This window comes from Brachyistius frenatus, unplaced genomic scaffold (genome assembly GCF_029030835.1).
Source record: "Brachyistius frenatus isolate BFR_SWC_R1_liver_20210118 unplaced genomic scaffold, ASM2903083v1 Contig_25, whole genome shotgun sequence".
NCBI lineage: Eukaryota > Metazoa > Chordata > Actinopteri > Embiotocidae > Brachyistius > Brachyistius frenatus.
In genome coordinates, this window is record NW_027210624.1 from 1760001 (window position 1) to 1780577 (window position 20577).

At 42.5% G+C, this 20577-nt stretch overlaps 1 protein-coding gene across 1 annotated transcript in view; it reads right to left on the reverse strand.

Annotated features, from left to right (window-relative positions):
* The window catches only part of adarb2 (adenosine deaminase RNA specific B2 (inactive)), a 191430-nt gene that overhangs the window by 15852 nt on the left and 155001 nt on the right, over positions 1 to 20577 (reverse strand). Inside the window, exons 4-7 of the mRNA XM_069698012.1 lie at positions 19714 to 19828; positions 9206 to 9374; positions 5287 to 5438; positions 3530 to 3698 (exon numbers count right to left, since the gene is read on the reverse strand). Coding sequence (XP_069554113.1) covers positions 3530 to 3698; positions 5287 to 5438; positions 9206 to 9374; positions 19714 to 19828 — 605 coding nt within the window. The remainder of the gene's footprint in view (positions 1 to 3529; positions 3699 to 5286; positions 5439 to 9205; positions 9375 to 19713; positions 19829 to 20577) is intronic.

Sequence of the window (20577 nt, forward strand, 5' to 3'; positions counted from 1 at the left end):
ATGAAAGCCATTTAGGCCCCTCAATTAAATCCAGCTGTCGACTTCAAATCAAATATTAGCAGAGGAGCGTCAGTGGGAATGACCGGCTTAAGAAAACAAACCGATGATCATCAGGTGAGGCGATGATGACTGTTATCGAGGGTATTTATGATGAGATCTGAACATCCCCTCTGGTCAAAGCTGAACCAACTATAATAAAGTACAGGAGGTGAAGGAAGTAGGGGGAATAAAAACATAATAGGAGGTTACAAAATCAGTGTGACAGAGGACGAAAAGAGTATCCAGGGGGTCACTTTAAGATTGCAGCAGTGTGTGTGTGTGTGTGTGTGTGTGTGTGTGTGTGTGTGTGTGTGTGTGTGTGTGTGTGTGTGTGTGTGTGTGTGTGTGTGTGTGTGTGTGTGTGTGTGTGTGTGTGTTTGTGTGTGTGTGTGTTGAGTCTGCGGCCCTAAGCCCCTCTCGGTTCCACCCTCCTCCCCTGACCTTGATAAACTGGCCCTCGGTGACCCACTCATTTTAACGACGGCCACCGATCATTTACAGCGATATAAAAAAAAAAAAAAACGTGAAGAGGAAGCTGTAGAGCAAAGAGAGCTTGTCTGCTGTCTGGCTGGGCCGGATGGAGGGAAGAGGACGGCAGGAAGAAAAGCAGGGTGTCCCTTCTCCCTCCCCCGTCACTCTATTTTTTTGTAAAGTAATTGCTTTCACCCCTGTTGGTGACCTGAGTAGATTTAATCACACCATCTCCAGCCCTGGCCAACTGAATCAAATTGGTCAAATTAACAGCGGCTACACAGGAGAAGGGTTCACCTCTCGCTCAGGCTCTCTCTCTCTGGCTGTCTCTCTTCCTCTCTCTGTGTTTGTGCCACACACACACACACACACACACACACACACACACACACACACACACACACACACACACACACACACACACACACACACACACACACACACACACACACACACACACACACACACACACACACACACACACACACACACACACGCCAGTGGCTCAGGTGTGGTCTTGTATGGCTCAGTTGGCACAGTGTGGTGCTTACAAAGCTAAATTCATGGGTTCAGCTCCTGTTGAGGCCCAGACCTGGCAGAAAAACTGAGACCATATTAAAAAAAGGTATTTCAGAAAATACAACCTCAAGGGTGGAAGTGAGGAATTACTGTTACTGTCTTCACCGTGTACAGCATCAAGTGTCGTTCGCCACACAAGCAGCACGGCTCTGAGGACGGTCATGTCGGACTGGACCTGATTGACACATTTCAACTGGAAGAGTTACATTTTGTTTCATAGCTTCAAGACACGTCAACACCATCCGGTCAAAATTGCACTTTGGTTGTGCTTCACAACGTGGTTCGCAAGGTGAACGTGGTAAATATCAGCCTGTTGGCTTCGCTATCGTGAGAATTGTAGGACGCTAAAGTTGGCATTTAGCTCAAAGCACTGCTGCTAATGCTGTGTTCATTAGAAACTGGGAGGTAGGGAAGTTCGACATCTGTCGAACTGGGAATATTCCACCGACAAAGTGGGAGGTGTTTGAGAGCTCAAAATAGAACGTTTGAAGTCACTTCACACAGCAGCATTTGCGTGACAGAAAAAAAAAATAATTAACGTGCGTCGCGAATTCATGACTGAATTCTTTGCCCTGAATAAAACTGCTGACGCTCACAGAGGATCTCGGTCCCCACCGAGCACTCTGCGACGCAAACAAGGAACAAATGGCCTCTTTAAGTACAACATGTGAACAGCTAAAATAGGAACATATTTATTTATTCATGAAGCATAACAATCAGTTCTCACCTCTAACTTCAAATTTAGATGATAGTTACACGCACGACTAAAAGTCCAGTAAGTGAATGTTATCGTGCGTATTTGCACGTGTGTCGCGGTTCACTGCGTACACACTTACGCCTGCACTGTTCACACATGACGACAGCGAGGAAACGGAGACAGAGGAGCAAAGCTGTCCTAATGTAGCATCACCATCTGCCCTGTGTGGGCCTGCCAACTTGTGGACGATATGGTGACAATTTAAAGTCGGGCAGGCGTTTTGTTTTTTTTGGCATCATTCGGAAAGAAAATCCATAATAACGTTTTGCAAATTGCAATTCAAGTGGTCTGATAGCGCTCCACTTCTGAACATCATCTTCATCCTCTTGGCTCCGTATTCAGGCAGAAAAGAAATTCTAGCACAAGATGGAGACTTCAGGCCACTCACGGAGTCATTTCTACAAATGCACACGTCCCCTCAGATATTGAGCCTGATTCAACGGTGGGAAATCCTGGAGATTAAGTTAATATTCCAGCAGTAACAACAACTAGAAGAAGTTGAACCGCCCGGTTGTTTTCTATCCGACGTGCACGGAGAGCAACGGAGACGCTGTACTGCACCGAGGTTTAGCGTGGCAGATCAGGACCGGGTGTCACTGTACGAGAGCCGGGCACCGGCCTCCGTGCGCACTCCTACGTCAAGTCCGTCAACCCTCAGAGTCGGTTGCCAGGGTTGCATCACCAAGGACCTAGGTGGAGGTGGTGTGGGACGCAGGGTCGTCCGGTCGGGAGCGAGGAACGGATCAGGAGGTGTTTCTAAAAAAAAAAAACAACGCCCTGCTTGAAAGCCTCCGTGAGGGGACGTCTGTGCGCACAGACGGGGGCCACAAGAGGTTTTGGGAGACCAGCAGGTCATGAGAGGAGTGAGGAGGGCAATGACTGATAAATGAATACAAAAAAAAAAAAAAAAATCTGTCACTTTGATAAAACAAGAGAATTATTTCAAAACCAAACTTCTGCAGATTTCTGAATGAACCAATATAATCTTGTCATTAGATGTAGGCATGTGTTCTGTAAAGGCTACATCAGTAAATCAGTAGATGCCAGTGGGTAAAGAGGCTTATGACTTGTATGTTTGCTTGAGAAGAATCAGCCCTACAGATAACTGGAGATTAAAACAAAGCTGTGCTTAACACACAGATTCATTAGAATTGGATTAGTTAGTCCGGTCACATATAGGAAATCAATAATCAACACGAGGACTGCTTACAGCAAAGCTTATGCCAACACACACACACACACACACACACACACACACACACACACACACACACACACACACACACACACACACACACACACACACACACACACACACACACACACACACACACACACACACACACACACACACACACACACACACACACACACACACACACACACACACACACACACACACACACCCCCTTCGGTCAATATCAGACAAACCTCTACCTGACTCATGAAGCAGCGAGGACAGATTCGATGTTCAGTCTGAACTCACCACTAAATCAGTGCAGGACATTTAGTGTGGCAGCAACACAAACATGGTCTTCTGTCTGATTTAGTTTGGACTCAGTGACAGAAAGCAAAATCAACAAGTGCATCAAGGCAGAATGAGACGGGAGAGTTTTCATTCAGACCAGAGAGAAGAAAACTACAACCCTAAACCTGGAGAATGAGACATGTGACATCACTGACCTGGTGATCTTGTCGGTGCAGGACATGGTGATGAGCTGTTCGCCCTGTAGGACACCGTCCCAGGTCTGGACGGGCCCCCGGCATCGCACCGGCACCGTCCCCTCGCCCGACTCGATTTTGGTCCGCAGATGGCTCCGGTGCTTCCTCATGAGATGTCTGCTGCTGTGGACTGAAATCATAACACATACGACCAGTTACACTACCGCACACAACATCGTTTCTTATTCCACAACTTCACTGGAAATAATGTTAATTTTCTGTAAAATATATTATATTTTAATGAAATGTTGTTTAACATAACATAAACATGTGTTTTTGGCCCGTGGCCCTCCATGCAGATCATTTTTGACCCATCATAGAAAAGAATCTGTGCAACCTGACGACAAGCCCTCGATTCATTTCACCAGCTTCATGTAGTTTAATGTTGAAGGCGGCCTGACGTCTACAGATGCCAACATTGTTAGTGAAAGCCAACGTATTTGGAAATCAAATGTCTCGAACGGTTTGTTCAGACTGCAGGTGAATCGGATTTGTTTGTCCACACTCGGATTTGGTGGTTCCAGACATCCCCAACCCATCTGCATGGGTTGCTGTGGCAACGATGAACACATAGCTATGCCGGTAATGCGGCTTTCCAACACAGAAGCAAAATGCCATCAGGTAACGCATTTCGGCATCTGTCCACTGACTGTTGTTCTCGTTATCCTCTGTAGCGCCAACATCGATTCTGCTCACTGTCACTGAAAATGACATCACCGTTGTGTGTTGCGTTGCAGGTGATGCAAGAGATTCAATCTGAGCATCAGGACGGAGAAATCTGACTGGAATCGCATTTCAAAACACCTCCAAATGTGGTTTGGTTCTGATTTGCAATTGTCAAATTTCATGTATTTTGTTTGCTCTCCAGAGTTTAAAAAATAATCTGGATACAATCTGAATATAACAGAACGGATTTGGTCTGTCAGTCTGAACAAGGCCTGTCTGTCAGCACTGAGACATGATATTAATATATGTATCTCAAGCATGGTGAATAAATATACATAAAGAAATCACTGTTTTTGTTTTAATACATTCATTTCTGGTGGCTTATTAAACCCCCCATCCTCCTCTCTTCTTTCTTTGCTGCTGCTTTGGCTGATCTGACAGCAGCTAAAAATTAAGCCCCGACTTGCAGCTCAGAAATGTTTAAGAAGAGTCGGGAAAAGGTGCTCAGTAATTTTCTAATCTCTGAGAGCGCACTGCAGAACATTTAAAGTGTTTAATAACTAAAAAGTTCAAGGCTTCTCTGATGACAGCATCGTCCTCTCTCTCTTTCTGTCCACGCTGGTTTCATGAAACTCTGCTCTGTAAGTGTGCTCTCACAGAGCTGAATAGCAGCTTCAATCTTTGAGGGGAGGAGGAAACAGAGTCCAGATTACATTTCTAAACTTGTAGGCCGCCAGAAAAATGCTGGGCAAACCGTCTACATGAATATACAATTTATTTTCAGACGGTAAGCAATAAAATGTCATCAAGCCGGCTCAGTGCGGCTGAAAGAGGCCAAAGACAGACGGTGACATGAAAAGGATGCCAGCTTCTTTTGAGGACAAAAAAAAAAAAGTAGAACAGTGGAATTAAGATTAAATGATCTCAGAGATAGAAACAATGTGAGTGATGACATTGAACACATCATATGTGCATTAAAATAGCTTCATTTTTACATTTGAGTCTTGTTAGCCTCTGGAAATTGAAGGAAACAGAAAGGCCTAGTATCTTACGGTCAGTGCTAATTTCGTACGGCGAGTTGAGCCTCCCGTCTCCGCACGGCGACGTGCTGACGTACATGTGGAAATGGACGTTGTCTCTCAACCTGTAGCCGCACTCTTTGTGGCGCACGAATATCGACTCCTCCCAGTCCTCCGGCCTTTTACTTTGGCAGAGGAAAAGAGAAAAAGGCAACAAGAAGGGAGGGAGACTGATGAGAGCGGTAGCGCCATTCATCACAGCATAGGAAATAGATTTCCACTTTTCTTTTCCAATGATGAGGTGAGGCCGAGGCGGCGGGAGATGGACACCGACTCGCCCTCTGACCGCAGCCTATTCTCCTGCTGTCAGACACTCCCGGGCATTACTCAGCCTGTCCAGGTAACTCAGGGGAAACAGGGTGCGACACGCTCATCTATACACAAGGTTTGAGTCATGAAATCGTCATCACTGAGCAGCTGCAAATAATCATTAAAATATAAACACATATACATATTAAAAATGAGAAATAAGTAAAGTGCGATGTGGGTTTGGATCCATTTACAGGCACAGCAATGAAACAAAGCGACTGTTCAGGTGTTCTCACACAAAATGCAATTTCAGACACTAAATGTAATTTTAGACACATAAGCACACACAGCGAGCACCTGTGAAGTTGTTATTTTGGGTGTTGAAGCAGTGTAGGCGCAGAAACACAGTCTGTACATACGTTTCGAGTTAACTGACGTCACGGCACATTATATCCTGATCTTGCGATCGTAATAATTAACACAAGTTTAAGCAATCCCCGCAGTATTTGCAGGAACTCACAATTTCTTAACATTCCTGCAATCTTTCGGAAAAAATGTCGTCAACACGAGCTGTCCTGAAAGTATTTCGGCATGAAGTAAGTTTTCAAACAAAACTCGCTTTATTAGCAAAAATAACTCCTCGTTTAGAATCAGCACAGTTCTTCTCCTCTCAGCTCCAAAACAAACTGTGTGCACCGGAGGAAAACCCAGAAGTGACGTCACATTAAAATGTAAATGATCAAATTTAATGCTTATATGTAATCACTTCCATTGATCATTAGTTGCAATTTTTTCTAACTCCCACAATTTTACCACAGAAAACTCACTTAAAGCTCCCTAATTACATTTTTGAGAAAATCCGCCCCAAAATCACATTTTTGACGGCAACAATCGCAAAAAAGACTCAGCGAAATCCTGAAGGGAGTTCATAGAGTTTATATAAAGATGGATGACATGACATCTCTCCAGAAGTAACTAAAGAATTGTTTCTTTCCTGAACCATGTGACTGATCACAGACGAGTTACAAATGATATCAACAGTTCAAAATGTCAAGCTTCCATTTCTGCTGTTGGACAGTGAGAGGAAGTGGTGGTGATTCCTCCATCTTTGTGGACAGTCTGTGGTTCAACGGTTCCACGGTTAAATTAACCTGAAAACAGCAATGGTTTAAAAACCATTAAAGTGTTTTTTAATACAAGTGGCAATATCACAGTCTCTAAACACTCCACTACAAGGACCGACATATTTAACTTAAGTAGAAGTACAGAAGTATTAGCAGCAAAATCTAGTTAAAGTACTCAACGACTGTATTAAAATCAACAAATTATTATTTCTGAGGCATTATCCTACTTTATAAGTAATATGTTAATCTTGACAAAGTGGTGCTTAATAACAGGTTACTGTAGATGTAAAATGTAGTGGATTATAAATACATTATTTCCCTCTGAAAAGTAGTAAAATATAAGTATAAACTAAAATAAAATAGAAATACACAAGTACAAGGACCTTGAATTTGTACTTAGGAACAGTATTTAGAGTAAATGTAAACTTAGTTTCTCTCTACCACTGGAAATCACAAATCCAAAAACTCCCATAACTTTCTATTTTCACCCATTTTAATTCTAGAAAGTGTTGTTGTCTGTACAAATAGTGTAAATGACCAGACAAGACTAAATATATATAATTCACAGGAAAAGATACTGATTTAAAATCAGTGAGATGGATTAGTGAGAAAAAAGAAGAAGAGGTTTAAGTAAAATTTTGTAAGACTCAGACATTTAAAACGTTTTCTGTCCAACAACAGTGAGGTTGATATTTACAATCTGACACATAATCCAACTTCAAAATCCTTGTATTCATTCTCCTTTGTGCAGGAATAAGGCTGCTATATAAATAAATAACATGTAAATAATACACATAGCATATTCCTACAATGCATCGTAATGCAGAGCACGCCTGTACTCTTTCTATAGCCCCTCCTCTGCATCCGCTGTCCTTTCACTGAGTGTAAATATGGCAGTTCTGGCATTTTGTTTGGTCATTTCATGATGAGTTATCTTCCCCATTAGCCATTTTACTGAGCTGCAAAAACTCCGTACCTGCCACCCAGCATTGTGCAAAGACAAAAAGTCAGTGCTGTGTATGCAAATATGACATTCAACCATCTCGACTTCTATCGCTAATCTTATTCATCAGCCTCGCTATCGAGTTCCTCGGGGAGCACAAAAACATAATGTATGGTTATGCAGTGAGGAGTCGACACTCATCAGGATGCTCTCTGGATGCTGGTTAAAAAAAAAAAAAAAAAAGAAGCTTGGTGAGTTTGTGTGCACCGCAGCGGTCGCAAAGGCACACACGGTAGATAAAAACGTGCTAAAAACAAATAGGCCACCGAGACCCTGAGCTGCACCAGCTGAGTGTGTGATATACTGTGGTTAGTTAGCTGGAGAGAACAGCGCACACATGGCTCGTTGATTATTAAAAAGTCTCTGGTGAACAAAGTGGTGCCGTTTCCATGGAGCTGATTGTAGAGGAGAGAGCATACTTTGGCACTGCAGCAGGAGGTCGCAGCAAGCAAGATATAATGCTCTTAGATGTACAGTAAAGCGTCATGTCATGTAATGCATGTTCAAACTGTCGGAGGCAACGCAGCACACAAAGAGCAGTTCAACTTTTTGTTTTTACACACATTTTTCTGCTACTTTGTGCTTATACTCATATTACTTCAATACTGAGACAAATCTTGTACTCTTTTACTCCATTGTATTCATCTGAAAGCAGCAGAGTCATTTAATTTTGTGAAAAAAACATCCGATCATCTAATAAGACGACTGGTTACAGATGAAACACTGAACAGTTCAATGCTGCTGACATGTTTCTGCATCAGTGATAATAACACATTTTTATAATACGTACCAATATAACTCTGACAAATCACATGCACTATGAGTACTTTTATTTTTCATACCAGTTAGATGATGTAAGTTTTGGCCACTGAGGGCAAAAGTCAACTATTATAGGAAATATATATACAGAAAACGACTGTAAGCAGAGGGAATAATTAAGTAACTGAACTGACTCAGTGATAAAACCCGACTGATTTATAATTTTATCGTCTGATCTTGGCCAATCACAGATTTATCGGTATTCCCGTGTATGTTGTCTGATGTGAAAAGTATTTTACAGCTTTACAAGTCTGTAGCATTGTGTTAAATGTTTTGTAAGCAACACAATTCTGAATAATTTTATGTAAACATTCGATTTAACCTACTGGATTTACAGAGATGATTTTTAGGCTGTTAGTTTGTCACCGGGTAAAAGGTAGCCAAGTCTTAAAATTATTTGCAGAGTTAAAATTTGTTTAAGAATCTACCTTTCATGTTGTCTTTTGACTAAAAGGGAGTAGAAGTTTTCTCCAAGTCAGTTCAGCACAGATCAGCAAAGAAGCACAAGACGGAGCCGATTGATTGGTCGACAGTGGAACGTCCAGACAACCAATCGACTCGTTACAGCAAGAAGTATTGGGTCATTTCGAAGGGATTAGTGATGTAAATACCAGAGAGGTTTCAAAAGCCACAGACTGTGCACACGCAGTACTGGAGAAATGCCTGTTAATGATATGGCAGAAGATAAATCTATTACCTCAGGAAGAGTTCGAGTTGAGAGTAGAGGAAGCGTAACAAGGCTCTGCGGGCCGTGACTTCGGCGTGACAGTCATTGACCACTTGTCCCTGGTCGCTCAGGTACTCCCCGTTGAGGCACTTGGTGCCCGTTGATAACGCCACCACCTGGGCGTGCCTCAGGTCCAGACCTGTTGAACAAACACAGACAAATGTTCGCCTTACTGTGCTCGTCATACGTTCCATTGGCTACATTGATTCCTTGGTTCATAACTGAAGCGTGTCCTTTCTCTCCTTTCTTCCTTTGGGGGGCATTTTGTCATCATTAAGAAAAAAATCTTGGGGCACTCACAAAGGAATAAAACATTCATCAGGAATATATTAAAATGAAATCTGTAGTTCACTGGCAGCCGATGCAAATGACCCTGTCGGGGGGTGGGGAATCCAGGTTGGACTGCTAGTCTAACAGGTTGGGTTCATTTTGAAAATGCTGATTTTAAGGTTTGATTCGAGGTTTGTCCATTAACAGCTTAATTTTGGGCCTTTATTGCGTTTTTTTATTTTTTTATAGTCACATAATGACTGTAGTCATCTTGAGTAACGTTGACCTGTTTCCATCTCCTGCGGGGCAGCGCACCCTCCCAAGACAATGGTAGAGGACACACTGTAGCAGATGTATTCTGAAAGGGTGGAAAGGGGTTGGCCGCTCGGTACAGGACATTACAGAGGGCCTGTCTAGAGCTGATGAAGGCATGGATAACTGTTTCCAGGGTGGAAAAAAAAACTGCTTTCCTTTGGCTACAATTCAAAGCTGATAAGAGCTGCCCTTCACCACACTACCAACGTTTGTTATAATCCAAACACACGTCAAAGTAGACACCAAGATTTTGTTCTCCATCCTCCATGACATTCAGGTTTCAGCTGCCTCTGTTTGGGATAAGATGACAGGAGCTTCTAAAGCGGTCACCCAAGCAGCATTCCTCATGTGACACGAGAAACAAAAGCTACGAGGGAGATCAAAGATCAAAAAGCCATCCTTTGACAAAAATACACTTTCCTCTGTGAGGATTCAGGCCAGTGCAGGGCCATGTGACTGACTGACAGATAGACTGAGGTGGTGAGGGCATCAGCACGTTAACGGCTTGCCATTCCTTCCTTGGCTGCCACAAATCTCTCCCATCGCCTCTGAAAGTCAGGCTTCGCTGGCTTCTGGCAGACCTGCAGGCATCGCCGGACCGGCACATGAGCTTTTATCAGCCTCGGCCCAGATGGCACTGCGGCGTTAGAGTCCTGACACCTCCACTGATGAGGAGAAGGGAAGGAGGTAGGAGAGGAAACAGGGAGGAGTGTGTGGTGTGTGTGTGTGTGTGTGTGGAGGGGGGGGGGGGCAGTTAAAGAAAAAGCAGGAAGAAGAAAGGACAGTCCAGGGAAGGTGGAAAAAGTGGAACTTTTACTCTAGAAACTAGAAAAACTATAAACAGTTGGAAAATTCGAACTTTTAAAATCAAATTCTCAAACGCATGACAGGAAAACCTGTGATTAATGTTCTGTACTGTCCGGATCATGTTTGAGAGTCGGAGTAAATCTTCGTGTCTTGTGTCTGGGTTTGATTCGCATCCTATTTTTGCTCGTAGACAGAAAAAAATGCACTTGTTTCCAAAAGGTAGTGAAAGGCTATGTTCATATTTACAGTGACTGACACACAAAATGAGTCAAATTTTCTCCTCTCGCGGATTAATCATTTTGTTGGTATTACTAAAACCTTTGAGAAATGATTTTTTTTTTTTTTTACTTCCTTTGGGCAGCCAGCAGAAGCAGGTTTCAAACACAATTGTGACATTTTGTCACTTTTTAAGTTGATATCGCAAAGACGTTAGAAAACAGCTACTTTTTTCACATCCAACAAGTAGAGAGTAATAATATCATTCATTCAGCCACCAGAAAAATGTAAGTCCAGAGTTCACACTTCTTTCGGTTCAGTTTTTTTCTCCACCAACCCGATTAGCTCTTCAACTGCTTGACTATGTTCATGACAAAAATAGCACAGAGCAGATATGAGCTAAATAACCTCGTAAATGTAAAATGGTGGCGAGAATCAAAATGAATAATTTACAGCAGTAGGGATAAGTCTCCGCTCGTGTCATTAAACCACAGAAAAAGAAGGGGTCGCAACGTGTTGCTATTAAAAGAGCGCCAGTCAATCAGTGGTGTCAAATGGTGGAAAACCATTTGTGTTCATTTCATTCAGCTGTTTTTATATACATGAATGGAAACGAGTCTAACAATTACGCAAAACTATTGCGATCAGCTAAAATAATTGCAATCAGGCAATTATTTCTATTATATTTATGTATTTGTGACCATTTTTAAATCCACCAAATCAAAACTGTAACTTAGATCATTAATAAACATCCTTATATCAAAGAATTAGAAAACATTAATGTTATTGAACGCGCTCTATAAATTGCCGGGACATGAACGGGTGCCTTGAAATTAAATGACTGAACGGTTCATGTTCAGCGCACCTCTGGTGAATCATATATATTTATTTGCTCACATGTTTTAGTAGATTAACAGCTTTGTTAGGGTGTAAATGAGTCATTAACATAATTATGTATGTGCTGTACACACAGCTTCAGCAACACATCATCCCGTGAAGGCAGCTGTTTGCAGTATTTAATCACGTGTCAAGTTAGTGTAACGTCAGCACTTATCATAAGCTGGGATCAAACTATTAAAGCATATTTCCGCACCATTTGTTGTAAATATCACTAATGGAGAATTAGCCAAATTAAGGTAGAGAAAAAAATGGTTTAAATATGCAAGAAATGCAGGAAACATACAATATGTATGACTGTACAGCCCCATTAAAATCTCGATATCATGAGTTGGGCTATTGGCATTCCCTGTAAGCAATGCGACCCGAATTCTTCTCGGTGATAAAGCAAGTTCAGAAAGGTAAAAGACTCTCCCAATTTCATTCTCCCGCTTTTCCTTGCCGTTCCACTTTGCGATTGTTTAGATCAATTTTGCAGTGGATAATTTCTGCTGCGCTGCTCGCTACCCTCCCATGAAATTGGCACTGAGGTTGCCTTCAGTTTGCGGGAGGAGAGGAGGAGGAGAGATGAATGAAAGACAGGGAGGGAGGAAGAGAGGGAGGGAGAGAGACCCACAGGCAGCGTGCTGTTTTTAAACCAGAAATAATCAGCTGCATCGCAGACACACAAAAAGAGACGGTCAAAAGGAACAAGGTAGAGCCGAGTCAAAGGCCTGAGGCGCTCTTCACACACAAATACATCTGTTGATTACTGGTGATTCAAAGATGTCACACCCCGGGATAACAGCACTGTCAAAAAGCATGTACATCACAGACTGAGACCTGGAACCACTCACTATGGCAACTGCACTATACCGCTCGGTGCCCAGTACTGTCACAGCCCTCTAAGACAAAGCACACCCCGCCTCGCTATAGCAACTCACAAGGTAAACTCACTGGGTGGTGACATATGGCGCTCAGACTGTTTTTTTTGCCAGGTGCACATAGGCATTTACTTAGCATGGTGTTGTGATTACTGTTCCTGAACTTGACTGCAACTGAGCAGAAGGAAAAGTGAGGGAGGAGATGTGGCAATCAAGCGAAGCAGTGCAATTTTCCTGTCAAGAATTAAAGGGAATTTGTGCAGGCATGGCCCACTCGCCAGGGCCAAAGTGTGAACAAATTGCACTCGTATTCAAGTGATTGACATCCAGAAAAATCATAATCAAGGTATTACAAAGTATACTTTTTTTAAGTTGAGTTGCCCATGTCTTTTGTAGCAGAAACAGTCCACAATGCTCCATGTGTCTCAAAATCGCCTGAGTGCCGTGGCAAAGACAAACCGCTTTCAACAAAGAGAGGAGGTGAGCTGATTTCACTGGCCGCTACTGATGTTAGCGTCTGCGCTTAAAATGTACTCTTAATGCCGCCAGGCTTAAAAGTGTGCCACAAAACAATGGCCTGCACCACTGACTGCGTGTTGTGCTGTTTAGTCATAAAACCAACCGGACATCACACTAAAGAGTGTATCAGGTCACAAGCCAATACCGTGTCAGTGTCACGTTTAGCCTCGTCCAGGCGTGAAAAGTATACACGTGTGGTTTAGACACCAAAAACCATGTGGTTAGGTTGAGGACAAAAATCATGGTTTATGTTAAGATAAGTAAACTTACTCAAGGAACCATAAGCATGTCACTTAAGTTTCTTAACTAACATTACGTAAATTGTAATCAATCGTATTTACGTTACGTTATGTACGTAGCTGACTGATTTTACTTAAAATAAACCCACAACGACTTTTGCTTTGTCAGAGATGTGAACATGACCTTCAGCTGAAAGTCCTGTTTGCTCTGTCCGGTCATCTCCAACCTTCTCTGTACTTGGACCTTAGCACTCTTTGTCAGCGGTGTAGTACAATTTGTTGAAGTACAAGAGCGAGCGCGCGCACACGCACACGTTACGGTTTTCTGAGGTTGTGTAACCACTGTTCATATGGTGAGTTTCCATACTCTAGTCAATAATGTGGCCTATATTTCCAGTGTTTCAATTTCATAATGTCAACAACATAATCCAGCTATTTTCTCAATGACACATTATTACTCAAGACTTATTGTCACAACATATTCATCGTGTTTCTTGTGAAGAAATGTTCACTGAAACAGATGAGGGCTTTTGATTTTAAACAGATACAAGAAGTGTTGAAATTGTACTGAGACATAATGCAGTAACTTTACATGGCAAACGGTAGTGGATCAAAATGAGGTGTAATCAATCCGTACACCTTAAATGTCGATATGACAACTTTGACCAGGTTATTTGTTTTTATTAGCTCTCTCGCATGACATACGCTTTGCTGATACAATGCAATTGGATCTTCAAGCACTGAAAACATTTAAATTAATTTCAACTGGAAGAAGAGAGCTATGAACATTTTATTTCCTCACTTAGATAAAAAAAAAAAAGGGAGTGGAGCGTCATTCTGCTGCGATCCAACAGCACCACATCTACGCTCTCTGAACTTCATCACATGATCTCTTGTTTTGGTCATCTTCTTCTCAAGCTTCAACGAAACAAAACATTGCACTGACATGGTATCTCCTAGTGGACTGATGGGTGTATTACACATTTTGGTCTTCTGTCTCCTTTAACAAAGTGGGACATAAAGGTCATTTATAGGGACTGCAAGTCTACAATAAACAGGAGTCCTTTCACTGAAAGGAAAATTAAGAGCTGGCGATATCTTTTCTGAACCAGTTGGTGTTTTTCTTACATCAGAATGTGAATCAACAAATTTATCACAAATTGCAACAGCAATAGTATTTCCTCTATGTTTCTGCTTAATGTTGCATCACGTCTACCCCACAACACTGGTCCACTCCACCGGTTCTGTTGGCATGTTGGCAAAATGGCCCCTCACCACCACAGCGCTGCAGCAGACTGTGAGCTGGTTGTTTGCGCTGCTAGATCGGACAGTCTTGAGACTGAGGAACCAGAGGGAAAAAGAAACATTAAAATCAGCAGCTTAACTCCATATATGGCAGCAGAAGGGACAAAATACTTTGAGTGTCTAATATGGGTCAACATTCGAAAACACTGGATTCAACACATCCCACAATGCAACTCTGTCTCTAATTCGACCACCTCTTCAACTTGTCACATACTGCACTAAAGCGTCGTTGGATCAACTCTTCTGAAATCGCTTAATACTGCAGTCAAATAAAGATGTTGTTACAGTGCTGTCATTATGAGTCATTCAGAGTAGACACGAGGCACCCAAAGAAACAGCTCACCATCCTGAACAGAATTACTGCTATAATGACTGAATGTATAATTTCTCCATATTATTGCTGACAGTGGGCATTGAGTTTGCTTTTAATTTTAGGTTGTATAAGTCTGTTTTAGCAAGTAATATAAAACATGAATGGCCTCCAATGCTGCTAAACAATATTAATTTGGAAATTTAGGCAAATTACTACAAGTGCATTAGGTACAAATACCCAATATACTTTATCCCTATCCTTAATCCTCATTAAAAATTCATCAGCTGACTATGGTATTTCATAACAGTCTTCATATAGTGTACATATATTACTTTATACTTCTACTCCGTTACATTTATGTGGTAAATATTTATATTGAAAAAAATTTAACAGATACCAACTCTTTAGCAGATTAGTACAGCAAAGAACTGGACCTGGTATAGTTGGTCCATGCCAAGTGGCTACCCACAGTGATATCCACCATTGGTTTGTGAGCAGCTGTTTTGAAGGCTTAGTTTGGCAATTTGTCCGCCACCATCCTGGTTTTTTTTTGGAGCCAGAAGTGACCATATTTGGACGAGCCGGGGAGGAGCGAGGGCTGGATCAGGAACTGACACGCCCCCAAACATACCACTGTTTGAGGCCTAATATATAGTTAACTATGGAATTATTTTCACAAAGAATACCAGAACACTGATCAGAAGGAGTGAATTTAGCCAATGACCAACAGTGACCTCACCCATTGGTTTGTGAATGGCCGTTATGAAGCCTCGAGTTCAGATTTTGGCCGTCGCCATCTTGCTAGTTTGTAGTGGTTTGGAGCCAGATTGGACCATATTTGGACAAGCTGTGGAGGAGAGAGCAGTGGATCGGATTCGATCTGATTTAAAACCCGAGGACGCCACCTCCGCCCACCTATAGCGGATACCTGACTGCATCACAGACCTGTCAATTAAAGAGACACGCCCCCACAAACACGTCTTTTTAAGGCCTAAATTCTAATTAATGACGGGATTATTTTCAGATGGACCACCAGAAAACTAATGAAGAGTGACTTTAGCAAATGACACCATTATGACTTGTGAAAAAATATTATTGACTTTGTATTTCTTAATGGAAGATGAATGGGAGTCTATGGAGCCAGAGCTTTTTTGGAGCCAACCCCTTGCCTAAAAAGCAATTGTGTATTTAAAGTAAAAAGCAAGGACAAACTGCTGATCATACTTTATCATCATAAGAAACTACTGGGAGTGTCGAAGAGAAAAAAGAAAAATCATACAAATGGCACAACTGAACTTTGCAATGATCCATTATTACACTCGCCAACTGCAATTGACAGACACTGGAAAGCTATTATCAGCATCCCTTTATTCTCTATGGCTATAAAACAGGGTGAAAAAAAGTTTCCTAATAAGCCACCTATTATCTCTGAGCACCATAAAGCAGACATTAAAACATTTTCCTCTGAAGCATAATGAGCATTCAAGGTCAACTTTTAGTCAACTCATTTATATGCCATTTAGGTTGAGCTCCATAAATCCTATCTTTCATGTGTTCTTTTATCCCAAGATGTTGGATGATTACACTGAATGTCATCCAACCCGTGTCGCCTGAATCGTACAAAATCTCCGTAAATGCTCAGCACCAGCAGAGAGGAGAGGGGAAAAAAAGAGAGAGAAGTTGGCAGGAGTAGAGAATGTACCCTGTTGAATCTTTATTAGCTTTAACAGGCAACTGGCTCACAACATATAAGGACGGCTTTGTGAAATGCTGCTGAAGCTCTCAAATCTCTCTCTCTGCTGCAACACACTCTGGGCACATCTCTGCGATTTTTTTTTGGATTTTTTTTTTTTTTTGCCTCTTACAAGCTGTTTTATTGCTGGATGTGATTATTGAACGTTACAATTTGCGACAGCCGGAAAAGCAGATAAAGAGTAGAGGAAAATCCCTATTTGAAAGTGGATATGCAGACTAAGAAGCATAGCTTAACTGTCATTTGTAATCAACTTGTGTGAAACCCTTTGCTCTCATCTCTTTCTCTGAGTCCCCGTGGTATTTCCTCCTCACTCCGAATCTTCTCTCATCCCACCCAACAAACAAATTTAAAGAACAAAAAAAAGAGAACAGAGGGCAGGGTGGTGTGTCTTTTTTTTTTTTTTTTTTTTTTTTTTTTTTACAATTGTTCCATGTGGACGTTCTTGATTTTTTTTTATGTCTTTGAGCACATCTGAACACTGTTTGCCATCTCCACACACCCAATGCTATCTCAGATTGATTCAAATGAGATTTTCCACAGTATTTGACAATGCGCCGGCGGTTTACTTTGGCGGTCGTCTCGCAGCTCTCAGCCTGGTGGCGAGGCTAATCTCACTCAGGTTGAGGCTCAACTGTCTCGGTGGGGCTCCGGCGAGGGTGGGGGAGGAGGAGGCGGGTGTGTGTGTGTGTGTGTGTGTGTGTGTGTGTGTGTGGGGGGGGGGGGGTTCGCTGTCTGTCTGCGGTTCAAAGACGGACCCTGATTAATATTCTCCAGGCATGAGACACACAGAGAGAGACAGAAAGAGAGGCAGGGAGGGGTGTGTGTGTGTGTGTGTGTGTGTGTGTGTGTGGGTGTGTGTGCGTTTCAGATCAGGACTCCCCAGTGTTCCTGTCAAGTTTGGTGTCTGACTGCATGGACGCTGGCCGCCACCACACTGCTGCTGCTGCTGCTGCTGTGGCCGCCGCCTCACTGCGAACACTTGGCAGCCCTACGTCTGGATCTTTGAAGATAACGTGTGCTATTAATAAACAAACAGAAGCAATTACTGGGAGGCAGAGGAGAGGAGAGGGATTGGATTAGGTCAGGATGAGCGCCAGTCTCACTGAAGTCTAAACTGATGAGCTGCAGCACTCCAAAGACAGCAGAGATACCAATCCCTTCTCACTGACCCCTGCACCCCCCACAGCCTGCAGCCACACAGGGAGATAACACTCCTCTGTGTGTGTGTGTGTGTGTGTGTGTGTGTGTGTGTGTGTGTGTGTGTGTGTGTGTGTGTGTGTGTGTGTGTGTGTGTGTGTGTGTGTGTGTGTGTGTGTGTGTGTGTGTGTGTGTGTGAGCACTCCACATGTGCAGACCTGTGAGCATTTGTTGGTCGTTTTTATTGCTGCTGAAGTTGTTTATTCTAGTTTTGGTTTTATTTCTTGGGGTTGACTGACACATACAACGTGTCAAAGGTTGGGTGAGCATTTCGTGTTGCACATCATCCCTCGCTTCTTTTAGCCTGTTCACAACTGATTAACTAATAAAGGCACATTCCCCCAGAGTCGGAGTGTGAACACCGAGTTCTACGGTGACGTTCGGAGACGTCTGAAGAAAAGTGTCCGACGTGACAACGCGTCCGCTCACAGCACACTGAAAACGCACAAGTTTCTCACCCACAACAACACAATCATTGCTTCCCACCACTCCTACTCACTGGATTTGACTCTCGGCTGCTTCTTTCTGTTCTCCAATAATTAGTCACAAACTTTGATGCGAGCTTTCTGCTCAAGTTTCAGGAACGTAAAAACTCGCAGACACACCCGGACCACTGCTCACAGAGCCATGTGTGACTCAGGTGCTGATTCTGATCACGCCACGGGCCTTAATCACGAAGGGTATGTTTCCTCTCTGCTCTGTGCACGTAACGATGCTGCGCACAGTTTTTGAGCAACAGGAGCAGTCTCAGAACTTATTGATCCACCCTCGTGTTGTCTTCTGTTCATAACATCATCAGGTAACAACATGCTGGCTAAAAACCAGAGGTTCTGCTGGAGAGCACTGGGACGACAGTTTGCCACTTTTTTTTCTCTACGTGAGGAAATATCCCGTTCACAGCTCTCTGGCCTCATTTAATTGACTGCACTACACTGTAAATACAAACTCAACACTCCCCAGCATTTGTGTGTGGATGAGAGTCCAAAACATAAAGGAAAATGTTGGTTTTGCAGAATGGCGGCATTAATGTTGATAAAACCTCAGTCACTTTTTTTTTTTTTATGTTAAAAGTTTAGTTCTGGAAGTTTTTTTTTTTTTTTTAAAGTAAAAAGCAGATTTAAAAACCCGATTTCATGGGAGATCCTTCTGGGGTGTAACAGTGTGTGTACCACGGTGGGAACAAGTGCCTCGATACATGTTTTGTTATGAGAGATGTGGAGTGTGTGTATGAGTCAGTGACTGCACACACATGTGCAGTATGTGTGTGTGTAACATGAAACAAACATGTGGAGTAAGTAATAAATGTGTCATAATGAACCTCATTGTTTGAGGCTACAGAACAGCAGAGTGAAACTTCCTCCTCCTCTTCCTCCTCCTCCTCCTCACTGGCCCTTCAGCGTGTCACTCGGTCAGGTTTCAGATTAAACTGATCTAGTTAATATTCCCACTGTGGCATGTGGAACTGCTGTCAAAGCTGCCTGAGCAGTGTGAGTCCAGCATGCAGCGGGGATGACTGACACTCAGCACCGTGTTTCATTCTCCTCAGAGACTCTGAACAGTCAATAATTCATCAGAGAGGTATATTCTCCTCCTGCACGAGGTACAACTCTCCCCCTCTCCCCTCCCTCAGTTTATTCTTTCTCTTTCTGACTGGAGCTCCCTCCCCACCTTTCTTGTCCTCTCTCTCTTTTTACCCCCCCTTCCCCCCCGCTCGCTCTCCCTATATTGCACCACCTCAATAATTCAAAGCGATATATAAAAGTCAATGAAATTTGCCATACCTCGGGTCATTACGATGCCTGCCAGGGATTTGTGCCGAGCGTGCGCAGGACTGCAGCCGCCCACCAGCGACCGGTACTTCTCCCTCACCAAGTGGAATATTGAATCAGCAAAGTCCTGAAAAACACAATCGCTCCCTTAATTTCTACCAGACACAATCTGTGGAGGCTGACTGCCCAGGTCTAATTCTGCTGTGGGATACTCCACTGTGCTAATCTGTTCAGGTATAATACAGTGAGGCCTGAGAGGAAACTTACCTGTTCAGCTTTGAGTAGATACAGAAATCATTCTCTAAACATCACTGCAGTGATGTTACCGACACTGTCAGTATCATGATTATTAGTAGAAAGAAAATGAAATATTATGACTGGATGTAGATCTACATATTTACAAGATCACTGCATCAATGACAGCCAGGATTATTTTAGAATAATTGCGCTATAGATAACTGAACAGCATGCTGTAATGACTTCATGCCTGTCACAGCCACATATCAGAACCTGCTCTTGTCATTGCTTTAAATTTGGTACTATTTTATTTCCTTTTACCTCCCTAACAAAAAGTTAAACATTGTTCAGGTCAAGTTTTATTTGTACAGTTCAAACTCACTAATATGCCTCAAAGGACTTTAAAATGTATACAACACATGGCATTTTCTATTTTCAATTTTCAATACCAGTGCTGATAACCTGACTTCCACACAGATTCCTGAACGATACTTTATTTGTTATCAATTCTACGAAATCTGTTTTAAGAAAAAGAAAATATTATTATACATTAAGTTAAAAGTCTTTAGTTTCCATGCAGTTTAGAGGGGGAGAGTGTAATGCAAGTTGTCTTCTGGAGCTACAGTTGCAGCATGCACC